Source organism: Gymnoscopelus microlampas, assembly GCF_963454915.1.
Source record: "Gymnoscopelus microlampas genome assembly, chromosome: 12".
NCBI classification, from domain to species: domain Eukaryota; kingdom Metazoa; phylum Chordata; class Actinopteri; order Myctophiformes; family Myctophidae; genus Gymnoscopelus; species Gymnoscopelus microlampas.
The window spans coordinates 31,188,633-31,208,943 of NC_139949.1; the positions used below are offsets into that span (position 1 = coordinate 31,188,633).

The window sequence follows — 20,311 nt, forward strand, 5'->3', positions numbered from 1 at the left end:
TACTGACACATGGCATGTTCATCTCTGTACCATGTTTGAGGTTTGATATTTGCCCATTTCATTAAGATTTCATCATGACTTTTCAACTTTGCAACCTTCTCTTGATGAGTCTTATCTCTTGCTATAGTTCAATCAATCAATCTAAACCACTTGTTCGGTGTTATGGATTAATTTGGTTCACACTTTTGGACCATAATGGAAACAAGCCCTCATGGCTTTTTTGTGTTATCCTTTTAGAAAATATTGTATAACTGTACATCTGAACTGTTTGCAAACTGTTAATTAAGTATTCAATGAATCAATGAATCAATGAATCAATCAATCAATCAATCAATCAATCAATCAATCAATCAATCAATCAATCAATCAATCAAAAGTTCCTTTTGTACACAGTTAGTTTAGAGGATTTTGCAGTGTAGATTCCAGTACAGTTTAGTTCAGTGATTCTCAACCTTTTTAATTTGAAGGACCCCAGTTTGATATACAGTAGTCCATAGACCCCCATTTTATGCTCTGGGACCACCGTAAACATATTCTCCAGCAATCTTAATCCCAGAGCAAAACTGCAGCACAATTTTGAGACTGAACTCTTTATTTGGTATTACAGTTAATGTGATGTCCTTGCTGTCCAGAGATGTCAATCCTGCTATAGCCTACAACACCAAATAGGATGCAGAAAAGTGTTCAAAACAGTGAAATAATATGGAGCCTTTCAACAGTACGCTGAGCTGAAAGTAGGAACCCCCTACTTTGAAATTAGAAATGTGTTCTACACAGAGTTGAGGTAAACCTGAATATAATATGTTGACGTCCTCAAAACTAAACTAAAAACCTCACAGACAGTGACATCAAGTGGCCAAAGTGGACACAGCAGAATTAAAGCAAATAAAGAAGTGTATCGTGATTATTTTTGCCTGTTTAACCACTGGATTCAAACCCATGGGAAAACAAACATCTACCCACATTAAAGGGGAATCCCCAGCTGGCTAAGGGAGATAATAGTCAAGGGCTACTCTGCTTGCTTATGCATTAGTGCTGGTCATCTCATGGCTGGTGAATGCCATAGCACAGTATAACTGTCTGTCTTTTCAAAGTTCCTTTCACGTTCCTGACTTGTTTCTTCAAATTAAATGTGCTTACCCAAAAAGCTGACAGGTGACTCGTTTTATGTATTTTGTTCATACTGTATTTACTGAGAAAGTTGCAGAAAGGAAGTATTTCAATTGTCTAAGAGTGAATCTCTCCTCCTAAACCTTCATCATGAACATGAGTGATGTAGTCAATGTACAGTAAGTGAATTGCAGTATCTGTCAAAAGTCTGTAAGACAGTATACAAAATGACACCATTTGAGGATGCTTTTAAAAATTTTATTAGATTTTGTTTATTTTATAATAAAGAGAACTAGAGCTGATATGCATGGATGAAAGGTTGTCAATAGGGACATCATTTGAAGTTGACCTGGAACATAGCTTTAGATAGAGATTTGTGTGCAGAGCAGTAGCATGGTACCATGTGGTCAGTCGACACTAGGGCTGGGCAATTAACCGAAAATATATCAAAACCGATATTTAGAACCAATAACCAACCAATAACCGACTTATAACCGACTTATAAGCGATTAATCGAGAAGCAAGGCTTTTTATTTATTTATATTGTTTTCTTCATATATTCAACGAATTGACACAAAATCATTCTATTAGATTTTTTATAATGGTCTACACATCGATTAGTTTGATTAACCACTTATTCCTCGTTGTACAATAGTGGCATATTTACAGACAATTGCGAAAATAGCTGTACTAGCCGCTCACAACGCGGCATGATGCAACACGTTGTGAGCTTGTAAGATCTGCAATTTTCACTATATATATTTTTTTTTTGTTTATTAATCGTTCTGAATAATCGTGATATTGATTTGAAGTAATATCTCCCAGCCCTATAGTCTGCACTCTGCAGGGCTAAAGTACGGGGCTTCAGTCTACTCAATGCTCCAGTCCGGATGTTCCCCGTTCACCCTGCATCCCAATAGTTCAAATCCATTACCCAGGATCCAATCCCACATTGGTATTGCTTACAATAGCATTACAGTCAACTCCAAGGTGTTGAACTGTTATTTTCAATTCTACTGTAATTTGCATAGAATTGCTGATCATCTGAACATAAACCAGGCCCAATCCTTCTCAACCATATTTTGGACAATTGTTGGCATTAGCCTTGGGTTTTGCATGAAAATCCACTGCAAAACAGAACAAACAAAATAATAATAATAATTGTTGTGCTGTTATTCCACAGTGCATGAACATGTCATAAAGTTGGTACAAGAATGCAAATATTCAAGTATAATTTCATAATACGACACTTCCTGGGTCTCATTTCTGTTTGAGGGTATTTTCCATTTAGATAAGTTACATTTGCATCATGTACAGTAAGTTGGATGTTGTTATTCTTGTGAAATTCAATATGAACTACAGTATGAAACTACGTTAAAATGTCCCCCATAACGTACCACTCAGTTTGAAATCCCACCATTTACTCCCTTTGATGTGACAATGCACCAGTCAGATACGTACAGTATGTGAACAAAGACGCGAAACAGTGATGTCATCCAAATGTAAAATCAACTGCTGAGAAGGGGTTAAATCGGGAAACATACACCAGTCATTATGACAGCAGAAAGGGATTAAGGTACAATTGTATGGATATGGGAAATCAGTATAAAAACAATATAGGCAGCTAAAATACAGTGTCAATTTAATTCTGAGTCAGAGTTAAAATAATACATTTGGCTGTGTACGGATTGAAATGACCATCCAAGTTTAAATTATGCACACAATATATTAAATAAAAAGAGGAAAAATACTGATATATTCTGTCCATTGTTTTAACAAAAACATTAGTTTCTCAAACTTGTATAAAGCACCTGATTTAATTCTTGATGACATCACAGGGTTGAATCTCTGTTTCCTAATTTCTGGCTTTGGGAGTTAAATATTGATTTGAATACAATAGAAAATATTAATTATTTTACAATATTTCAATCAAAAATATTACACAGTGTAATTAGGAATTTGTTTGTTTGCACATTTTCCCCATGTACTCTAATTGATTAATTGCATTCCTCCGGTTTGGCCAAGCGACCATACAAATACAATACTCAATGTTCACTTGAAGGAAGCCAGGTGGGGAGGGCAATTTTTGTCGCTGCACCAGTGACTCCTACGGGCTGGGGCGGCACCTGTCAGCAGGGGGTGTTGAACAGCGAGGATTACTGTGTTTCTGCACACGTGCTGTGTCCTCCCGGTGGGGGCTCCTCAATGGCAGGTGAGCCAGTAGGGGTTAGCAGTGACAAGACTAGACAGAAATGAGTGGGGGATTCGGAAATTGGTATAATGACGTAATTGGGAGAAATAAGGGGGGATTGGCAACTCTAAATTTTGGGGGGCAAATTAAGAAGATTAATTGTATTTCCTTTTAAAACATACAGTACTGCACCTGCACCTTCGTACATGTGCTATATGGTTTCTATCCCTGTGACTTGTGATCAGGCACACCAACAGTGATTATAGATTACACATAAGTAGCTGATTTAAAAAAATAAATACATGTGTGCCTGCTTAAAGTGCCCAACAGACTCTCCCTTTACAGTATTGCTTCAAACCAGCGATTAAAGACTGGAGGCACATTTTTTGATGACATAACGATGAGTTGACGTTGACGACAACCACCCAAACCACTCACTCACTCACATTACAGTACTTTCATCTCATGTACAGTACATAAATACAAGGGAGGTACATTCATATGTTACAATATCATATGACTGGTACACCTTAGTGTCCCAGACACAGTGTTATCTGTCTCGCACTCCAGAGGTATTTTTTTAATTAGACATTCAGCGTCTTGCATGAGCAACGGTTGTGAATACAACATTGTATTTCATTGGTTGAATCATTGCTACAATAAGCATTAAGACAAAGATGAAAATGTGCATTCTTCTCCTGATAGGACGATGAATTGATTCTCAGGGATGATCCCAGTTTGGCACAGTCAGGGCTACAGAGTATCATCACTTATCCAAATCCATGCTTGGGCTACGACTGTCAAGTGAGCTGCAGCCCCCTACTCTACCTGCTATGTTAACTACTGACCCTATGCTATTTTAAATATGAGCTAATGGTCGATTTACAATATGCATGGGCTGAGGGCACCCATAATGGCTTTGACATGGATGGCTATGATAAAACTTTCTTTTTCACTGCACTGCAGCTGATAAAGATTACTTATTGCAAATATGAAATCTTTTGGTTAAATGGATTTACAGTATACTGTAGATTAGTGTTTTGGAGAAACTAGCCATCAGGGTTAGGTGGTACATAGCAAGATTACTGATCCCGGCTTGTCTGGGGGCATTTAGATCTACAGGACCAAAAAGTGCATAACCCTTGCCATGATTAGTTCAAGAGAAATTGGTATGATATACTGTAAGATGAGGATTTAACTAACCTCAGCATGACACGGATACTGTATATCAGACAAGTATTCAACAAGTGTTCCAAAAAGGAAACACATTAAAAGCACATGATTCTATTTTCAAGCTTTGTGTCTAAAATCTGGCCTGTGTTGCTTCACATGCTTAAAATGCATTGGTTATTATTTAGTCTTTAAAGCAGCATCACCGGGGGTGGGGGTAGGGGGGTCATTCGGTTTTCTAGGGGTCAGTGAGGGAGGTTGTTCAGGGGAATGTCTATCATTTCAGTTTAGTAGCGTGTATTATTTTTTGCATTTGCATTTGAGTTTTATAAACTGTTTTTTTGCGATATTAAATTTCCTCAATTAGAGAGGAATATAGAAGCTCTAACAGGCACCTGTGTTTTGCATCAAGCAAACAAACAAACAAAAAAAGGACCTGGGCTGAATCCTTCTAATATGCTTAAATCTAGAAACAAGGCATACACATTTATTTGCTGAAAATGTTACTCAAAAGTATGTAATGTACTGTTGGATTTTATTATATTACAAATAAAATCAAAATGAGTTTTTCAAAAATAGCTATTTGTTTTAGTTGGCCATTTGCTATAGGATGATGCAGGATTCAGCCCAGGTCAAAGTACTACTTACATTGCATTATTCCCTGTCTCAAGCATTCAAATGTTTGTTTTGACTTTGTATGAAAAAGAGTCCAAGCAGGTTTAAGTTTTTCATGCAGCCTGACTGTGGCCTGAAAATATTTTGTATATCAATGGCACAAACGAGCACTGTCATAAGACTATAGTGTCCCTGTTTTGGTTATTTCATCTTCACAATTCAATAACCTTGCCATAGTTTCACAAAATGTGCAAATATTTTCTGAAGTTGCACACAAAATAACAATGGATATTATTTTCAGATACTGTACAGACCATGCACCTTTACCATGTGCATCTGTACAGCTTAGTCAATTGGATTTAATCTAAACTAGCAAAAAACAAGTAAATAAAAACAAATTAAATATTTGTTTTAACTATCTACTGCACCAGAGACTATTTGGTTATTTATTGAAATAAACATACATGTCTTCAAACCCTCTCAACTGACAGAGAGCATGTTGAACAAAAGGCCATTCCTCAAATGTGTCCATCTCCACTTTCCACAGGATGAGCATGTCACACCTGAAACAGAGTGCCACCATTGTGAGTGGGCAGGCTAAGTGTGTGTGTGTGTGTGTGTGTGTGTGTGTGTGTGTGTGTGTGTGTGTGTGTGTGTGTGTGTGTGTGTGTGTGTGTGTGTGTGTGTGTGTGTGGGAGGGGGGGTGGCAGGATAAGACATCTCCCTTTTATACAAAACTGAAGTCTAAGTTGTCCTGGTGGTCAAGAATGGAAGGGAAGATTTAACCCTAAGCTTAGTGTAAATAGTCATTAGTCAATAGGCAGCCCTGAGATGTTTCACTTTTTGAGTAAAAAAATGTAAAGGTCAAGGTCTCCATCAAAGTCAAATTTAAAATGACACAATCAGTCATATCTGAAGAACAGAGAGACATTGAACAAGATATGAGATATGTTCATATGGGCAGGGGTTGCGTTTTCAATTTGCTTTTGTTTTGGGAAAGATCATAGCTGGGTTCATAAATAAGACAAAGGTTCTCTGGTAGCTGGAATTAATAATTACATAAAGTATTGTATTATTTTGTGTGCACTTGTACTTTACATTGCGTAATATGTACACACTTTACATAATATTTGCCTATTTTGTTTCTTGAGAACCCACCAGAGCATTTTGTGCAAATTGCATTTTGTTGACCTAACAAGAGAGGCCACAGCCAGGTGCCATACTTCCTTTTACATACTGTATATACTGTACCAACTTGAACATAATGGAGTTGCATGTGTACAAACACATGTGTATATACTGTACATACATGTGCGTAGATATATACAATATGAATAACCATATATGGATTTACATACATGCATGAACTCATTTCTTTTTTGGTGTCGGCTTTGAATCAGCTTTAGATCCTTTAGATGAGAGGCCATTTTCTGTGTTGTCATTCCCTGATGAGGATTGCCTGACAAGGAGCGCCTCCTCACTGCAGGTAAGAGAAAAAGAGATTAGATTATGAACTACAAATGTAACTATTAAGAGACAACTTGCAGGACACAATGTTTTTTATCACAAATCTCACTTGTTAGAAAATATTACACACTTGTACATTTACTTGAAATAGTGTAGTTGTTAAATGATTCTACAACACTGATATAATTAGAAATAGTACAAGTTTGCTACAGTCAAAGTTATTATTTATCCTGCCTCTCATCGTGACTCACTTTTTCTCCTCAATCGTTTTTAGTACGTAGAGAATGAAGTTCTTTATCAACATGACGGTCATCAACGTAGCGATGCCTCCACCCACCACCGAGGCTATGATGATGGTTAATGTGTTGTCTATTACCTTTACTGTAACAGAGAAAAACAGTCATGCCTACTTTATGCTCCATAGCACTGCAGTGTCGCACACCATATATAGCAAATCACATATGCGACGGGTTGTGAGCTTGTAGATCTGCTATTTTTGGCGTGCGACACTGTCATACGAAGAAGTATAAATTGGGCTTAACATGGGGGGTGAGGATTGAACACAGGACAATGGTTAGTTATAGTAGTAAGAAGTAGAAGTAGAGTATGGTGCATAAAATAAGATAGGAGAAAGTAATATTGTACAGGTTTACTCAGGCACATGAAAAAATGCATGGATGATTCCAATTCCCACAACCATTCTTTGACATCTTTTAAATATGTTAGGTATGACCCATGGTTCAAATTATGAGGATGACATACTGTACATGCAAGATTAGTACGTGCTGATCAATGTAGCCCGAGGTCCTCAGGCCAGGCTCTCCTAAAGGTCCCTAAATTACACCTTGTAACTAAGGGTGATCGGGCCTTCGCTGTCTGAGCTCTAGAATGCTCCACCCGAGGCATCTTTTAAATCACTCTTAAAAACGTATGTATAACATTAACATACTGGAACATATATGTTCCAGAAAGCATTCCTGTAAACCAGTGGTTCTCAAACTTTTTCCGGTTAAGGACCCCCCAAATTAACACTTATTAGCCTGCGGACCCCCATTTGAAAAGATATGCCAGGGACCCCCATAAGAGAAGATTTTTACTGCTCTAGCAGTGATTCTCAACCATTTTAATTTCAAGGACCCACAGTTTGACATGCATTAGGCTACGGACCCCCATTTAATGGCATTTCTATCTCTGGGACCCCAATTCATATTGTAAAATCAATGTTAATTTAACTCTGAGAGTTACAGACCCATAAGGGTCCATTTGGTTCCTATAAATCATTTAGCTGGGGACCCCCTGGTATCCCCTCAAGTACCCCTGGGGGTCCCCGGACCCCACTTTGAGAACGAACGCTGTAAACAACCTTTTCTTTGATTCATTATCTTTTTCTCTTGTTCAATTTGTATTAGCTCATTTTATTTTCACTTGTTTATTACCTTTGTGAAATTCTTGTTTTTATTGTGCATTCTGTCCTATGTTTGCGCAGCACTTTGTGACCGTGAGCTTTTGTTGAATTTATTTTCTGGATGTTTGATTCCACAGGAGGGATTTATGGTGCCACCAGACAATACACTGAAGGCCACTCACACTCGTCCACCACAATGAGGGTGAAGATGGCTGTGTGGTTCCTGCCCTTCTCTTTGGGGTTACGTCCAAAGCAGTGCCACTGGCCCATGTCTTCAAAGGTGATGTTCCAGATCCTGAGGGAGACGTTGTGGAGTTCGGGGACGCCAACATACTCCACTCTTTCTCTATACACTTGCAAACCTTCTGGGAATATTCCATCATCAGGAATCGTACCCTCACACACCTGAGTAGAAAAGCAAGCTGTCAATCACAAAACTGCTACTAAAAAAGAAAGATAACACAACAGATACACAGTAAAATCCTCAATGTTCATTTATCCACTTGTACGTTAAATCAACATTAATAACAATAAACAAAGATTTTACTGTGTACTTGACAACACTATACCAGTAAAGACATGTGTAAACCCTGCGCTAAACATGTACTTGGTTGCATGCGGGTGTTGACAATAAAGTCTGTTTTCCATACGCGACACGCATATTTAAAGGGATATTTCACTTTCAAACATGTTTGAAACATTTTAAGGTCTACTCTGGCTTTTGTGAGCACCCCAGACCATTTTGAAGTTGCTTGATTAAGTATATAGATATTTTATATTCATTTTATCAGACACGCCACCTTCCTATACAAACCCATTGTAACTTTAAACTCCATTTTAACCATGATAGATTCATCGAAAACAACCGTCCTTGGATCTGCGGTGACTGATATTGTCCTTCTAATACGCAAGGGGGCTGTGTTTTTTCAATTACTTTTTTCATTCATTCATATTCTTATTTAAGTAAAGGAAAAAGTAATTGAAAAAACACGGCCCTCTCATGCATTTGAAGGACAATATCAGTCACCAGAACCAAGGACGGGTGTTTTCGATTAATCTATTTCATGGTTAAAATGGAGTTTGAAGTTACAATGGGTTTGTATAGGAAGAGGGCGTGTCTGATAAAATGAATATGAAATATCTGAATATTGAATCAAGCAACTTAAAAACTGTCTGGGGTCCTCACAAAAGCCAGAGTAGACCTTAAAATGACCCCAAACTTAATTGAAAGTGAAATATCCCTTTAAGTATATCAAGCCTGTTCGAGACTGCGTGCATGCCTTGCCTTCTGCATGGTGCCATTGTCATTGAAGTGCCAGTTGAAGTACAGATTCTCGATGCCAATACAGCTGGCGTATGTACAGGGGATTAGGACTGTGCTCCCATTTATAGCCTCCAGGTAGGGGATCTTCCCAGTATTCATCTCAACGGCCTGAGTAGACCACACACCTGAGGAGAACAACATATCAGAAGATAAGGACCACTGGGCACAGTCAAAGAGACACATTCAGCATGCTGCAGCGTTGTACGGTGTGTGAATCCAGTGGGGTAGGTGTATTGTAATCACTAGACCGGTGGGCACCGGCCTACTCGGGAACGATGCAAGTCGGGAACAATGCAAGTTGTGAATGCATGCCCCACCCGGTTTTGTAATACCCGTCTGTCTGTCTGTCTGTGTCCCTTTTATGCCCATATATGGAGATCCCTGTATCTGTCTGCTTTTGTCCCTTTTATGCCCATATATGGAGATATGCCAAATATGCCTATACATGTATATGGGAATGTCAGATCGACGAAGCAAGTCGGGAACAATGCAAATCGTGAATGCATGCCCCAACTGATTATGCAATACCTGTTCTTTCTACCTCTCCTACACAGAGCAACGGACATATTTCAACCTAATAGGTCTTCCTCAGTCTCTGTCTGTCTGTCTGTCTGTCCCTTTTATGCCCATATAGAGATCTTTGTATCTGTCTGTCTGTCTGCCTGTTTTCCTTTTATGCCATGTGGAGATCCCTGATGCCATCAGTATATGCCCATATATGGGCATAACCATATATGGGCATTTCGGTTGGATCGGCAGTTCTGGACAACTGGATCTCCATACTTGACTATATATGGGCATATCGGTCGGGTCTATGCTGGGCACCGTACTTCCTTGAATCCTCGCCGATGCGCGCAGAGAGTTTGAAGTCGGTCAGTGCATCTATGCGCATAAAAATATATGGGCATTGCTGTCGGTTCCGTGGTTCTGGAAAACTGGATCTCCATAGACATGTATGCCAATATATGGGTGTAACGGTTAGATCGGCGGTTCTGGGCAACTGCCTATCTGACCAACTCAACGCCGTGCACTCAACTCCCTCGGGTCAGCAGCGACGTGCGTGCCGAGTTTGAAGTTGGTCGGTCGTACGGTTCTCGAGATACGTGAATAACAGACGGACATACATACAGAGATTCTGTGCATTTAATGTAAGATATGCGTCTGTCTGTCTATCTGTCTGTCTGTATCTATGTATTTCAAAGCAATAACTGTCAGTTTTCATCCAGATCTGGATCAAAATTGGCAGGTGAGTTGGAGGACCTGCACTATTGATTTCTTGCTTTTCAAGTCAATCAAATGATAATGCCACAGTGCAAGGTCAAAGTCTAGCCCGATGCGTATACTGTACACAGCAAGTGGCATAGGTGTAGTATCTCTACGAGTGTATTCCCAGTTACATTTCAACAGGTAAAATTACATTAAAATATTAAAACAGTTTAGATCTCATTCCAATCTCATTCTTTTGATCTTTCAAATTGGCCTCATGGTGGTGCCATAACAGGCTGATTCAGGTTTTGGCCTTTAGCTCTTGAACCGTAGGTCATACAATCAAAATTCCTTGGATCATTACGCAACTCCCCAAATAAGCCACGCCCATTTCCACTTGACACGTTTTCTGCCATGTTGAGTTTTCTTTGCAAAACACAGCTTTTGCTACCACTCCTACTGATTTTGTCCAAACCTCACCCAAATTGGTACACCTTATCTCTGTAGTCATGTGATCAGATTTTTTGGATTCTATTCCGATTGGCTACGATTGGCTTTCAAAGTTTGCTGGAGGGGCCCGTTTTTCACGACATGCACCGGACCGATTGGCGGGAAACGTTGCACGCACACTCCCAGTAGGCCAAGCCAAAAGAAATCTAATCAGCCCGTTATAGCGGCACCATGAGACAGATTTTTGCAAAACTCATTTTTTGTTATTACTACTTCAGATTTTCTATCAAGACGTATTTGTCACATTTCTCATATTCCATTCCGATTGGCTATGATTGGCTTACAAAGTTTGCGAGGGTCGCCCGTTTTGCAAGAAATGCCACATATCATGAATGCAGAGCCCAATTGTTAGGAACCTTTGCACGCACATTCCCACTAAGCCAAGGAAGAACCTCCATCCAAAAAAAAATCAAAGCTCCTCATGGTGGCGTTACAACAGCCCACTTCACGTTTTGGCCTATAACTCTTGAACCGTAGGTTGTAAAATCAACATATCCCTGGATCCCTTGGATCATGACACAACTGATAGGCCCTGTTTGTGCCAGATTACATTTTCTGCCATAGCGCGTTTTTTTGCTCCTACTCCTACAGATTATTTTCAAAACTAACACAAATCGGTACACATTATCTCTGGGGTCATGTGATCAAGATGTATTAGTCAGATTTTTCAGACCCGGCCTGGTGGAGACCAGTCCTCCAAGGAGCACACTTTTCGAGTTATTTATTGTATTGGACCCCAACGGAAACAAGTCCGCAAGGACCAACTGGTCGGACCTTTTAGAAAAAAGTATTATAAATGTAACTGTGTTGTTTTACATTCTTTTGCCTAATAAAAATGTCAATCAATCAATCAATCAATCAAAAAAAAATGTTGCAAAGGTATCAGTACTACTAAGTACATTTTGATTAGAATTCGGTGAGCCAAGGCAGATCTCTGTCACTTAATAAACATTAGAATCTTAGCTCTCCTGTTTCGAGGTATGGGAAAGACTTGTTCCATAGAGAATCCTGTCAGATAACACCTCCTCCGCTCAATACACCGCTACAGATTGTCAGCAACCCCACTTAAAGTTAAAACTAACTGGCACTAAAAAACGGTAATCTACTCAAAATATGTACATGTTGGACACATGCATTGCTTGTTGTCAATGTGTACTAAGACTTACAGTAGCCTATAGGAGTGCAGAGATTGTCTTCTGGCTTTTGTGTGTGTGTGTGTGTGTGTGTGTGTGTGTGTGTGTGTGTGTGTGTGTGTGTGTGTGTGTGTGTGTGTGTGTGTGTGTGTGTGTGTGTGTGTGTGTGTGTGTGTGTGTGTGTGTGTGTGTGTGTGTGTGTGTGTGTGTGTGTGTGTGTGTGTGTGTGTGGTTACATGCAGATGCCCATAGCAAAAACAACTACAACAGTCAGAAGTCCTATACACAATTCCCCGTTTTGCTCTCTCATCATACTCTGGGTTGGGGTTTCCCACCCCTGAACACTAGAATGACTAGAGCTTTCTCCAAACACGTTTCTATTTCAGCATCTTGAGGCCCATAGTTACTCATATAATTCAACAAACAACTTTCCTGACTTCTCTCCATCATCAGCACAGCATCATTAAAAACTGCCAAGCCAACGTGAGTTCCCTATATGAGAAACCATGTCACATAGTTTATTAGGCTATTAAATGTGCCACAGAAGTTGGACCATACTATGTATAAGCTATCCCCCTGCAGTTGACAGCTGTGACCCATGACTTACACAGCCCACGGAGCACCCCTTTCTATTAAAGTTTAGGCACTATTTGTTTTTGTATTGCCTGATGCTGTCTTTTTAACTATAGCCCCCTTTCATTTCATTTCTTGCATCAAATATGAACACGTGAAGTGGGGTAGGATTAAAACATACAATGCCACAACCTTTCTTCGCCCCTCCTGCTCCTTTTCCTCATTAACACTAGACTTGGAGCCTCTTCCTTCTCCTCATCTAAACCCAGAAAGAATCAAATAACACCGTCAAGTCAGTGACATCCGTTTGAAAATGCTGTCCTACTAGATTTACATTTTCTGGTCACTCAAAGTCAAAGATCTTGAACTTTATGCTGCCATCTAGTGTATAAATGTGTGAAGAACACGGTCTGGCACATGAGCAAACACGTAAACAACCCCTGAATATGAATGCATGAATTCTTTACCAGGCTGACAGGCATTGTGTGTGTGTGTGTGTGTGTGTGTGTGTGTGTGTGTGTGTGTGTGTGTGTGTGTGTGTGTGTGTGTGTGTGTGTGTGTGTGTGTGTGGGTGGGTGTGTGTGTGTGTGTGTGTGTGTGTGTGTGTGTGTGTGTGTGTGTGTGTGTGTGTGTGTGTGTGTGCGTGCGTGCGTGCGTGCGTGCGTGCGCGCGTGCGTGCGTGCGTGCGTGCGTGCACGCGTGCACGCGTGTGCACGTGCATATGAGCGTGCGTGCGGCCCTGCAGCTTCCTCATGTCCTGCCAGCTGCAACCCATGACTGACACAGTCCTGGGAAGGCTACCTAGTCTGGCAAAGACCTTTCTAGCTAAGGAATCAAATTCTCTCTTCCACTGATTTTTTCTTAAATTGTTTCCATCTGTATAATTCTCCCCTGCATAATCCCAGCTGTTTTACTTCATCACGTAGTCAAGGTCAAGCCCCACCACTGCAGTGAGGAGTGATATATTGCTTTGAACTCCAGAGAAGGACAAGCAGTGTTTTGTTGTAGTCCCATCTCCCTCTCTGTCCTTCCTTTCCTGTCACAATGCAGCACGGTGATCCCGCAGAAACTGCATCAGTATCAGAGACAGACAGACCAACAGTATCTTCACAGTGTCTGTCCCTCCCTTGATGCCTTTTGCTCTTTAAATCTCATTCTCAACTACTGTTCCTCTATAGCGACAGCGTGCGCTCGATCGAGGACACACACACACACACACACACACACACACACACACACACACACACACACACACACACACACACACACACACACACACACACACACACACACACACACACACACACACACACACACACACACAGTATTATTTTCTACTATTCTTTTCCCCACATTCTGCATTTTCATTCTGTTTTGTCTGTCCATTGACCTTCGGTTTTGTCCAGCTAAATGTCTGTTAAACGTTAGATTGCTCGGGTTGCACTGTAACTGGAGCCGCTAGACTAGATAATCGGGACAGTATAATACTAAGAGTCTAAAAGATCCATTCCTACCTATATGCATCTACTTATTAATAACCTACGTTATTAATAATTTCCCTACGTTTTAAATATTGCCACAAACTGAAATAAATTGCAGGAGCAGGCGGAAATTGGTCAGATACTGTATCCAGTGGGAGGAGAACTAAGAAAACAGTCCTGTGCAGGGCTCTACCATGGGGTCACCAAAATCTGTAGGGCTCATCTGCGATTGGCCTATTAGAACATATTGTGTGCTAAAGTTTGACATTTTGGCTTGAGGGTGCCGCTAGAGGCAAGCTCATGGAGTCACACAAATAGTTTGGGGTTGTCCATCATGCACATCAAGTGTGCTCTGCAAGTTTCATGGCAATCCGCCCATTGGATTTTGAGATACAGTAACTTCAACTGCAAGTGGACATTTTAGCCTCACCTAAAGGATTAAAGGAAAGGCCATGGGATCACCTAAATCAGTATGGTTCATCTTCTGTGGGGCATGCATGTGTTCAGCCGGTATCATGCCAATCCACCAAATTGATTTCAAGTGATCTTGTGTCTAAGTGAATCTTATGGCCTATGGTAGTGCTAGAAAGAAAACATGGGGTAGTTTTTGAGATATTGTTTGGGACCAAAGGTGTAGACGGACCAACCGATCCTCGAGCAAACTTTAAAACCATTCCGTGTTTTGTTTGAAAGTTTTGTCTGCAAAGCAAAGTAAACTATGCAGCTGAGACAAAAGTAGAACAGCGATGCTCCAATTTCTAGCCTACATTTGTCAGCTTCATGAGAGTGCTTCTAGCATGAACCTGGATTGGCTGACTATACTTGGGCTATTATATTTAGAATATCCAATAGGCAAAATAATAAATAAAATAAATAAAATAAATAAAATAAATAAAATAAATAAAATAAATAAAATAAATAAAATAAATAAAATAAATAAAATAAATAAAATAAATAAAATAAATAAAATAAATAAAATAAAATACATTGTTGCAAGACCTGCTGCTCATCATACAGTGGTACTAATTCTAGGCTGGGCATTCAGTAGATATACCATGACAGACAAACAGCCATTAACAGTAAATCTGAGACAAGCACACGTCCTATTGAGATACAATTTCATCTAGAAAAATATTGAATCAAATGTGTGATGTCATCAGGTGTAAAATCCAGAACTGCTCCACAGACAATCAGTGACGTTTTGTTTTTGGCACTCTGCATTAATCAATGCTGAGCTGCAAAATGTACTCTTATCCACAGAAAGATCACCTGCAGCTGCTCTCATAACAATCATCATCATGACATCGCAGGTTTTAGTCTGACTAACAAAATTGATACATTTGCCGTTGTATAGTAGAAGTTGATATCCTCCAGCCAATCAGAATAACAGTATTCACCCAGGCCACAGTGTAGATGCATGACATTGCATTAAAGCAGATGGTCCGGGCACCTGAGCTCATAAGTAGCCTGACAGCACACCGCGGGTTCGAGTCCCGTTCCCAACGGTCTTTGCTGCATGTCTCTCCCCATCTCTCCCCCGTTTCCTATCCATCTCTACTACAAACTGTAAATAAAGGCAGAAAGGTCCAAAAACATATCTTGCAGATAGATGGATGATATTACTAATCTCAATCTCACATCTGTATATACAACACTTACAGGCTATGACTATTACACATATACCGCCAAACATTCTTTACAGCCTGACTCTGGTGTTTATGAGTAAAATACGTCAATAAGCCTTCTAAAAGATATTGCACAGTCTTACAGTAATACCTTTGATTTAAAAAAAAAAAAGAAAGGTTATCAGATTTTTACTGGTTCTCGTTGCTCTGGATCACTTTGGTACATTAATAAAAAGAGGGAATATGTATCCAGGTCAACTAGCTTCCACTGACAATTTGCTAGGCTGAATCTAGACTGTCTAGACTTACAGTACATACCCGTTCGATCATTGGGCCACTTTCCTTTGCAGTCATTCGCTTATTGTGACATATTTTCTTTTAAACTATTGTGGTGGAAATCCATATCCAATCATCTATACCCACCTATATAGTTTGTATTTTGTATATATCCATGCGTATATGTAATGTATTTTGTTGACACACAGGATGTGTCATTCATACACAAGACATCACTATACGTACATACATTTATTTTGCTCCATAACATTGTTATCAATGTAGGCAGAATAAAAGGTTACTGTGTCCTCAATGACAGGACGCAATATCTCAATATTAACAGATTATATAATATTACAATACCAGATATGGAACCTTCTAGAGCAAATGTTGCACAACATTGCACAACTTTGGGACTGCTGACCGATGAGATTATCATATTGTTATGCCAAAAGGTATGGGCCAAGCAGTGTTGCCAGATTTAGTGAGAGAAATAAGCATCCAGGTTTAGGAAATAAAAGCCCAAAAGAAGCAACTATAGGCCACAGCGTTTTAAACCTAAGTAAATATACTGTATAGAACGGCTATTTGATTATTTATTTATTATCTACAAATCTTGAAATAAAATGTGGAATATTTGGAATATGTTTGAAACAGTCTAACAACACAAATTTGGTACAGGGCTGCCTGGCACCAAACATTTTCAGATGGGGGTTAGGGGGGGACAAATACATATTAATTTGGGGGTCCATGACATGAAAATATTTGAGAACCACTGGTTTAAATAATAATAAAAAACAATTAACTTTACAGAAAAAGAAGCCCAAAGTCGCTTATAATAAGCACACATGGCAACGCTGGGGCCAACGTGTACAAATATGAATGCTCAAACTGGGCTAATTCAGTTACTTTGTAAACATAACTCAGGTCTATATTACTTTAATAAAGGTCTACAACCCTTTGATGACTTTGCCTCCCAACATTTCTCACAGATGACACCAAATCTATTCAAATCAGCCACTTTAAATTACATGATTTCAAACAGTTCTTTGCTTTTATCTATAATCTAGAAAAGTGTTTCTCAATGTCAGGTCTGGGGTGAATGTGTCTATATAACTCGATTAAATAAACACTGAGGATTATCAAATGGGGGTCCGTGGTTTAATGCATTTCAAACTGGGAGTCCTTGACATTAAAAAGGTGGAGAATAACTTATCTAAGATCTTCACCATATATTGCTGAATAGAAACACAACCAATGTTCTGCAAAGGTGATTAATCACATGTACTACTCATGAAAAATATTTTTCACACAAACCATATTAGTCATCTGTTACCAAACTAACACAAAGCCTAATATGCAAATATATTCCTAAAATAAATGTCCAGAAGCACCACTGCAACAAAAAACAACACTCAGAGACAATAGGCGCTTGTTAATGCCCAAAGGTGTGTGTAGAATAACAAGTTTCAAAGTATATGTACTGTGTGTGTGTGTGTGTGTGTGTGTGTGTGTGTGTGTGTGTGTGTGTGTGTGTGTGTGTGTGTGTGTGTGTGTGTGTGTGTGTGTGTGTGTGTGTGTGTGTGTGTGTGTGTGTGTGTGTGTATGTGTATGTGTGTGTGTGTGTGTGTGTGTGTGTGTGTGTGTGTGTGTGTGTGTGTGTGTGTGTGTGTGTCAGTTGGAGCATAGTGCCTGTTAATCAACATTAAATCAAGCATTAAACAAGCAGAAGTAGGTGAAGTGAAGTAAGTGGTGGATCTTACCAAGCAGCATGGAGAAGACCAGGCTGGTAGCTGTGTGTGTGTGGAGCAGCCTTGTGGGCTCAATGATATTCCACTGGACCTCCATGGTGGTCCGCCGGATCCAGCCCGGGTTGTAATGTCCTTGTGTCTATCCGTTACCCCTTCTGTCAGTAACTGTAATCCTGTCTTGTCCGTCTGATATAGGATCTTACGATGCCCCGCAGAGGTGAATCCAAACGTAAAACCTTAATCGAGGTGCTTTGAACCTGCCTGCCAACACCCCCCACAGCACTCCTGTGAGAGACGCCGTAGGTTAGACAGAGGGCACCGAGTTGAAAAATAAAAGGGAAAAGAAGATCACGTTAATAAGCCACAACCCCAAATACATGAATAACAAAAACATAAGGAGAATCCATGAAAAAATTCAAAAAGTTACAATACATTGGAAAGTGCTACGTACAGTAGTTTGAGTGTGCATGTGCAGGCACGCATGTGAGTGCACATGCAGTGATACGCAAACTACATACAGAATGTGCTTCCTTTCCTCGAATGCAAGACATGTATGGCCGGCTGTGAGCGATGAGTCTCGTGGAGACGTTACAGCAAGCGGTGCAGAGTGCTGAACAGCACGGCAGAGGCTCAATGCGCACAGTCAAGGAGAATCCTGCCAGCCAGCTAGGCAGTGATTTCACTGCAGAGACCGGCACATTGCAGCGCCAAGGTAGGGCAGGAGACAGCCAGAAAGAGAGAGAGAGAGAGAGAGATACAGAGAGAAAGAGAAGAAGAAGAGAGTGAGAGAGAGAGAGAGCAAGAGAGAGAGATAGACCGAGAGAGAGAGAGAGAGACAGAAAGAGACAGAGAGAGACAGAGAGAGACAGAGAGACAGAGAGAGACAGGGACAGAGAGAGACAGAGAGAGAGAGAGACAGAGAGAGAGACAGATAGACAGATAGACAGATAGACAGAGAAAGACAGAGAAAGACAGACAGACAGACAGACACACAGACAGACACACAGACACAGACAGACAGACAGACAGACAGACAGACAGACAGACAGACAGACAGACAGACAGACAGACAGACAGACAGACAGACAGACAGACAGACAGACAGACAGACAGAGAGTACAGCAGCAGGTGACCTTACAGACAGGAGGCGGCCGCTTGTCTTCCTGGACAGCAGAGCCCCAAACGATGCTGACTCTTCCTCCTCCTCCGCATGTCCTTCTGGCTGTCTCTCAACTTTTCCCCGTCCCTTTCCTTTGGCTCTGTGCCACCGCTCTCTCCTCCCCCTCTCCTCTTCTCCTCTGCTACCCTCCCTCTCTCTTTCCCCTCGCCCCCAGCCCCTCCGTTTCTCCTCCATTACCCTGTTTCACTCCTCCTCCTCCTCCTCGTGGTCCCCCGCCTCTCGCCTGCCCCTTACAATCGACTCACTGGGGGTGTGTATGCAGACCCAGGCACTTTTGAGTGTTTGTGAGGATCAGAGAAAGTTCTGCAGTGCAGGCTGGGGAAGGGAGGTATAACACAGGCCCAGTGGCCCACAAGACATGCAGTCTCATACATAAACAGTGCATAAATATGTCGAGTACACTGGTCAAGTCTCAGTGTTAGGGCCTTTGAGAAGTCCCGCCACTCATTCTATCAGGTTTTGTAGCACAGCATTGCAGAATTCCACGTAAAGAGGGAAAAGTATCTCTGTTAGTTATTTTCCATATTCTCTCCGATAACTGAACGTGGGAGAACATGTTTCTGTTTCCCTGCAATGTGAATGTGACTTTGAAAGCTGTTCTTCATCACCACTATTCCAATTGCTTCCCTGTCACTCTGCACTTATCCTTCACTGTGATAGATACACGACTTCAGTATCCTGTGACTCTGCATTTCTCTCTCTCTCTCACTCTCTCTCCCTCTCTCTCTCTCTCTCTCTCTCTCGCGCGCGCTCTCATCCTCTCCCCTCTCCTCTCGGTTTTTACATTGCTGTGGTAGACAGGCAGACAAAGATTGTATCCCTGGCTTTTCCCTGAAAGGTGAGCTATAGCCAGAGTCATATTCTCCTAGCTAAGGGAAATCAACAGCCACAAGCCATAGGCAATCTGTACGTGTGTTTGTGTGTCTAGGTATGTGCGATACTGTATGTGAGACATGTGAGACAGAGGAAGGTCAAACTCAATAATAATCAAATATAATATACTCCCTTGTGATAAGCATGACACAGCTGGAGGAGACATTAACATAATTACATCGTAACACATCGTCATCCACAAAGACAATGTCCCATTTCCTTCCTGTTGTGTTATATCAAAGCATTAGTCAATAAATGCTGACTGTTACTGTCTGTGTTGTTTATCGAACACAAACATAACAAAGGAATTGCTTAGCTCAGTGTTCCTGGAATTTATCAGGTCCATTTAGCTCTGATTAGTTAAGAAACTTTAAAGGAACACTTCACCTCAGTACAACCTTTTCTCCATTTATCAGTCCTC

General features: G+C 40.6%; 1 protein-coding gene across 1 annotated transcript; it reads right to left on the reverse strand.

Moving 5' to 3' along the window:
• Window positions 1-2,614: 2,614 nt before the first annotated feature.
• On the reverse strand, window positions 2,615-18,378 carry LOC311057296 (sodium channel regulatory subunit beta-4-like). Its single transcript, XM_084074249.1, has 6 exons — window positions 17,850-18,378; window positions 9,244-9,407; window positions 8,141-8,363; window positions 6,805-6,934; window positions 6,445-6,566; window positions 2,615-5,649 (listed from the first exon to the last, which is right to left on the reverse strand). Exons 1-5 carry the CDS (start codon window positions 17,932-17,934, stop codon window positions 6,455-6,457), a joined length of 714 nt encoding a protein of 237 aa, XP_083930375.1. The 5' UTR covers window positions 17,935-18,378; the 3' UTR covers window positions 2,615-5,649; window positions 6,445-6,454.
• Window positions 18,379-20,311: the final 1,933 nt, after the last annotated feature.

Coding starts and splice junctions, on each gene's coding strand:
- LOC311057296 (XM_084074249.1), bottom strand. CDS start 17,934: ATGGAGGTCCAGTGGAATATCATTGAGCCCACAAGGCTGCTCCACACA. Junction 9,408..17,849: donor GGTCTTCTCCATGCTGCTTG/GTAAGATCCACC, acceptor TGTTCTCCTCAG/GTGTGTGGTCTACTCAGGCC. Junction 8,364..9,243: donor ACAATGGCACCATGCAGAAG/GCAAGGCATGCA, acceptor TTTTCTACTCAG/GTGTGTGAGGGTACGATTCC.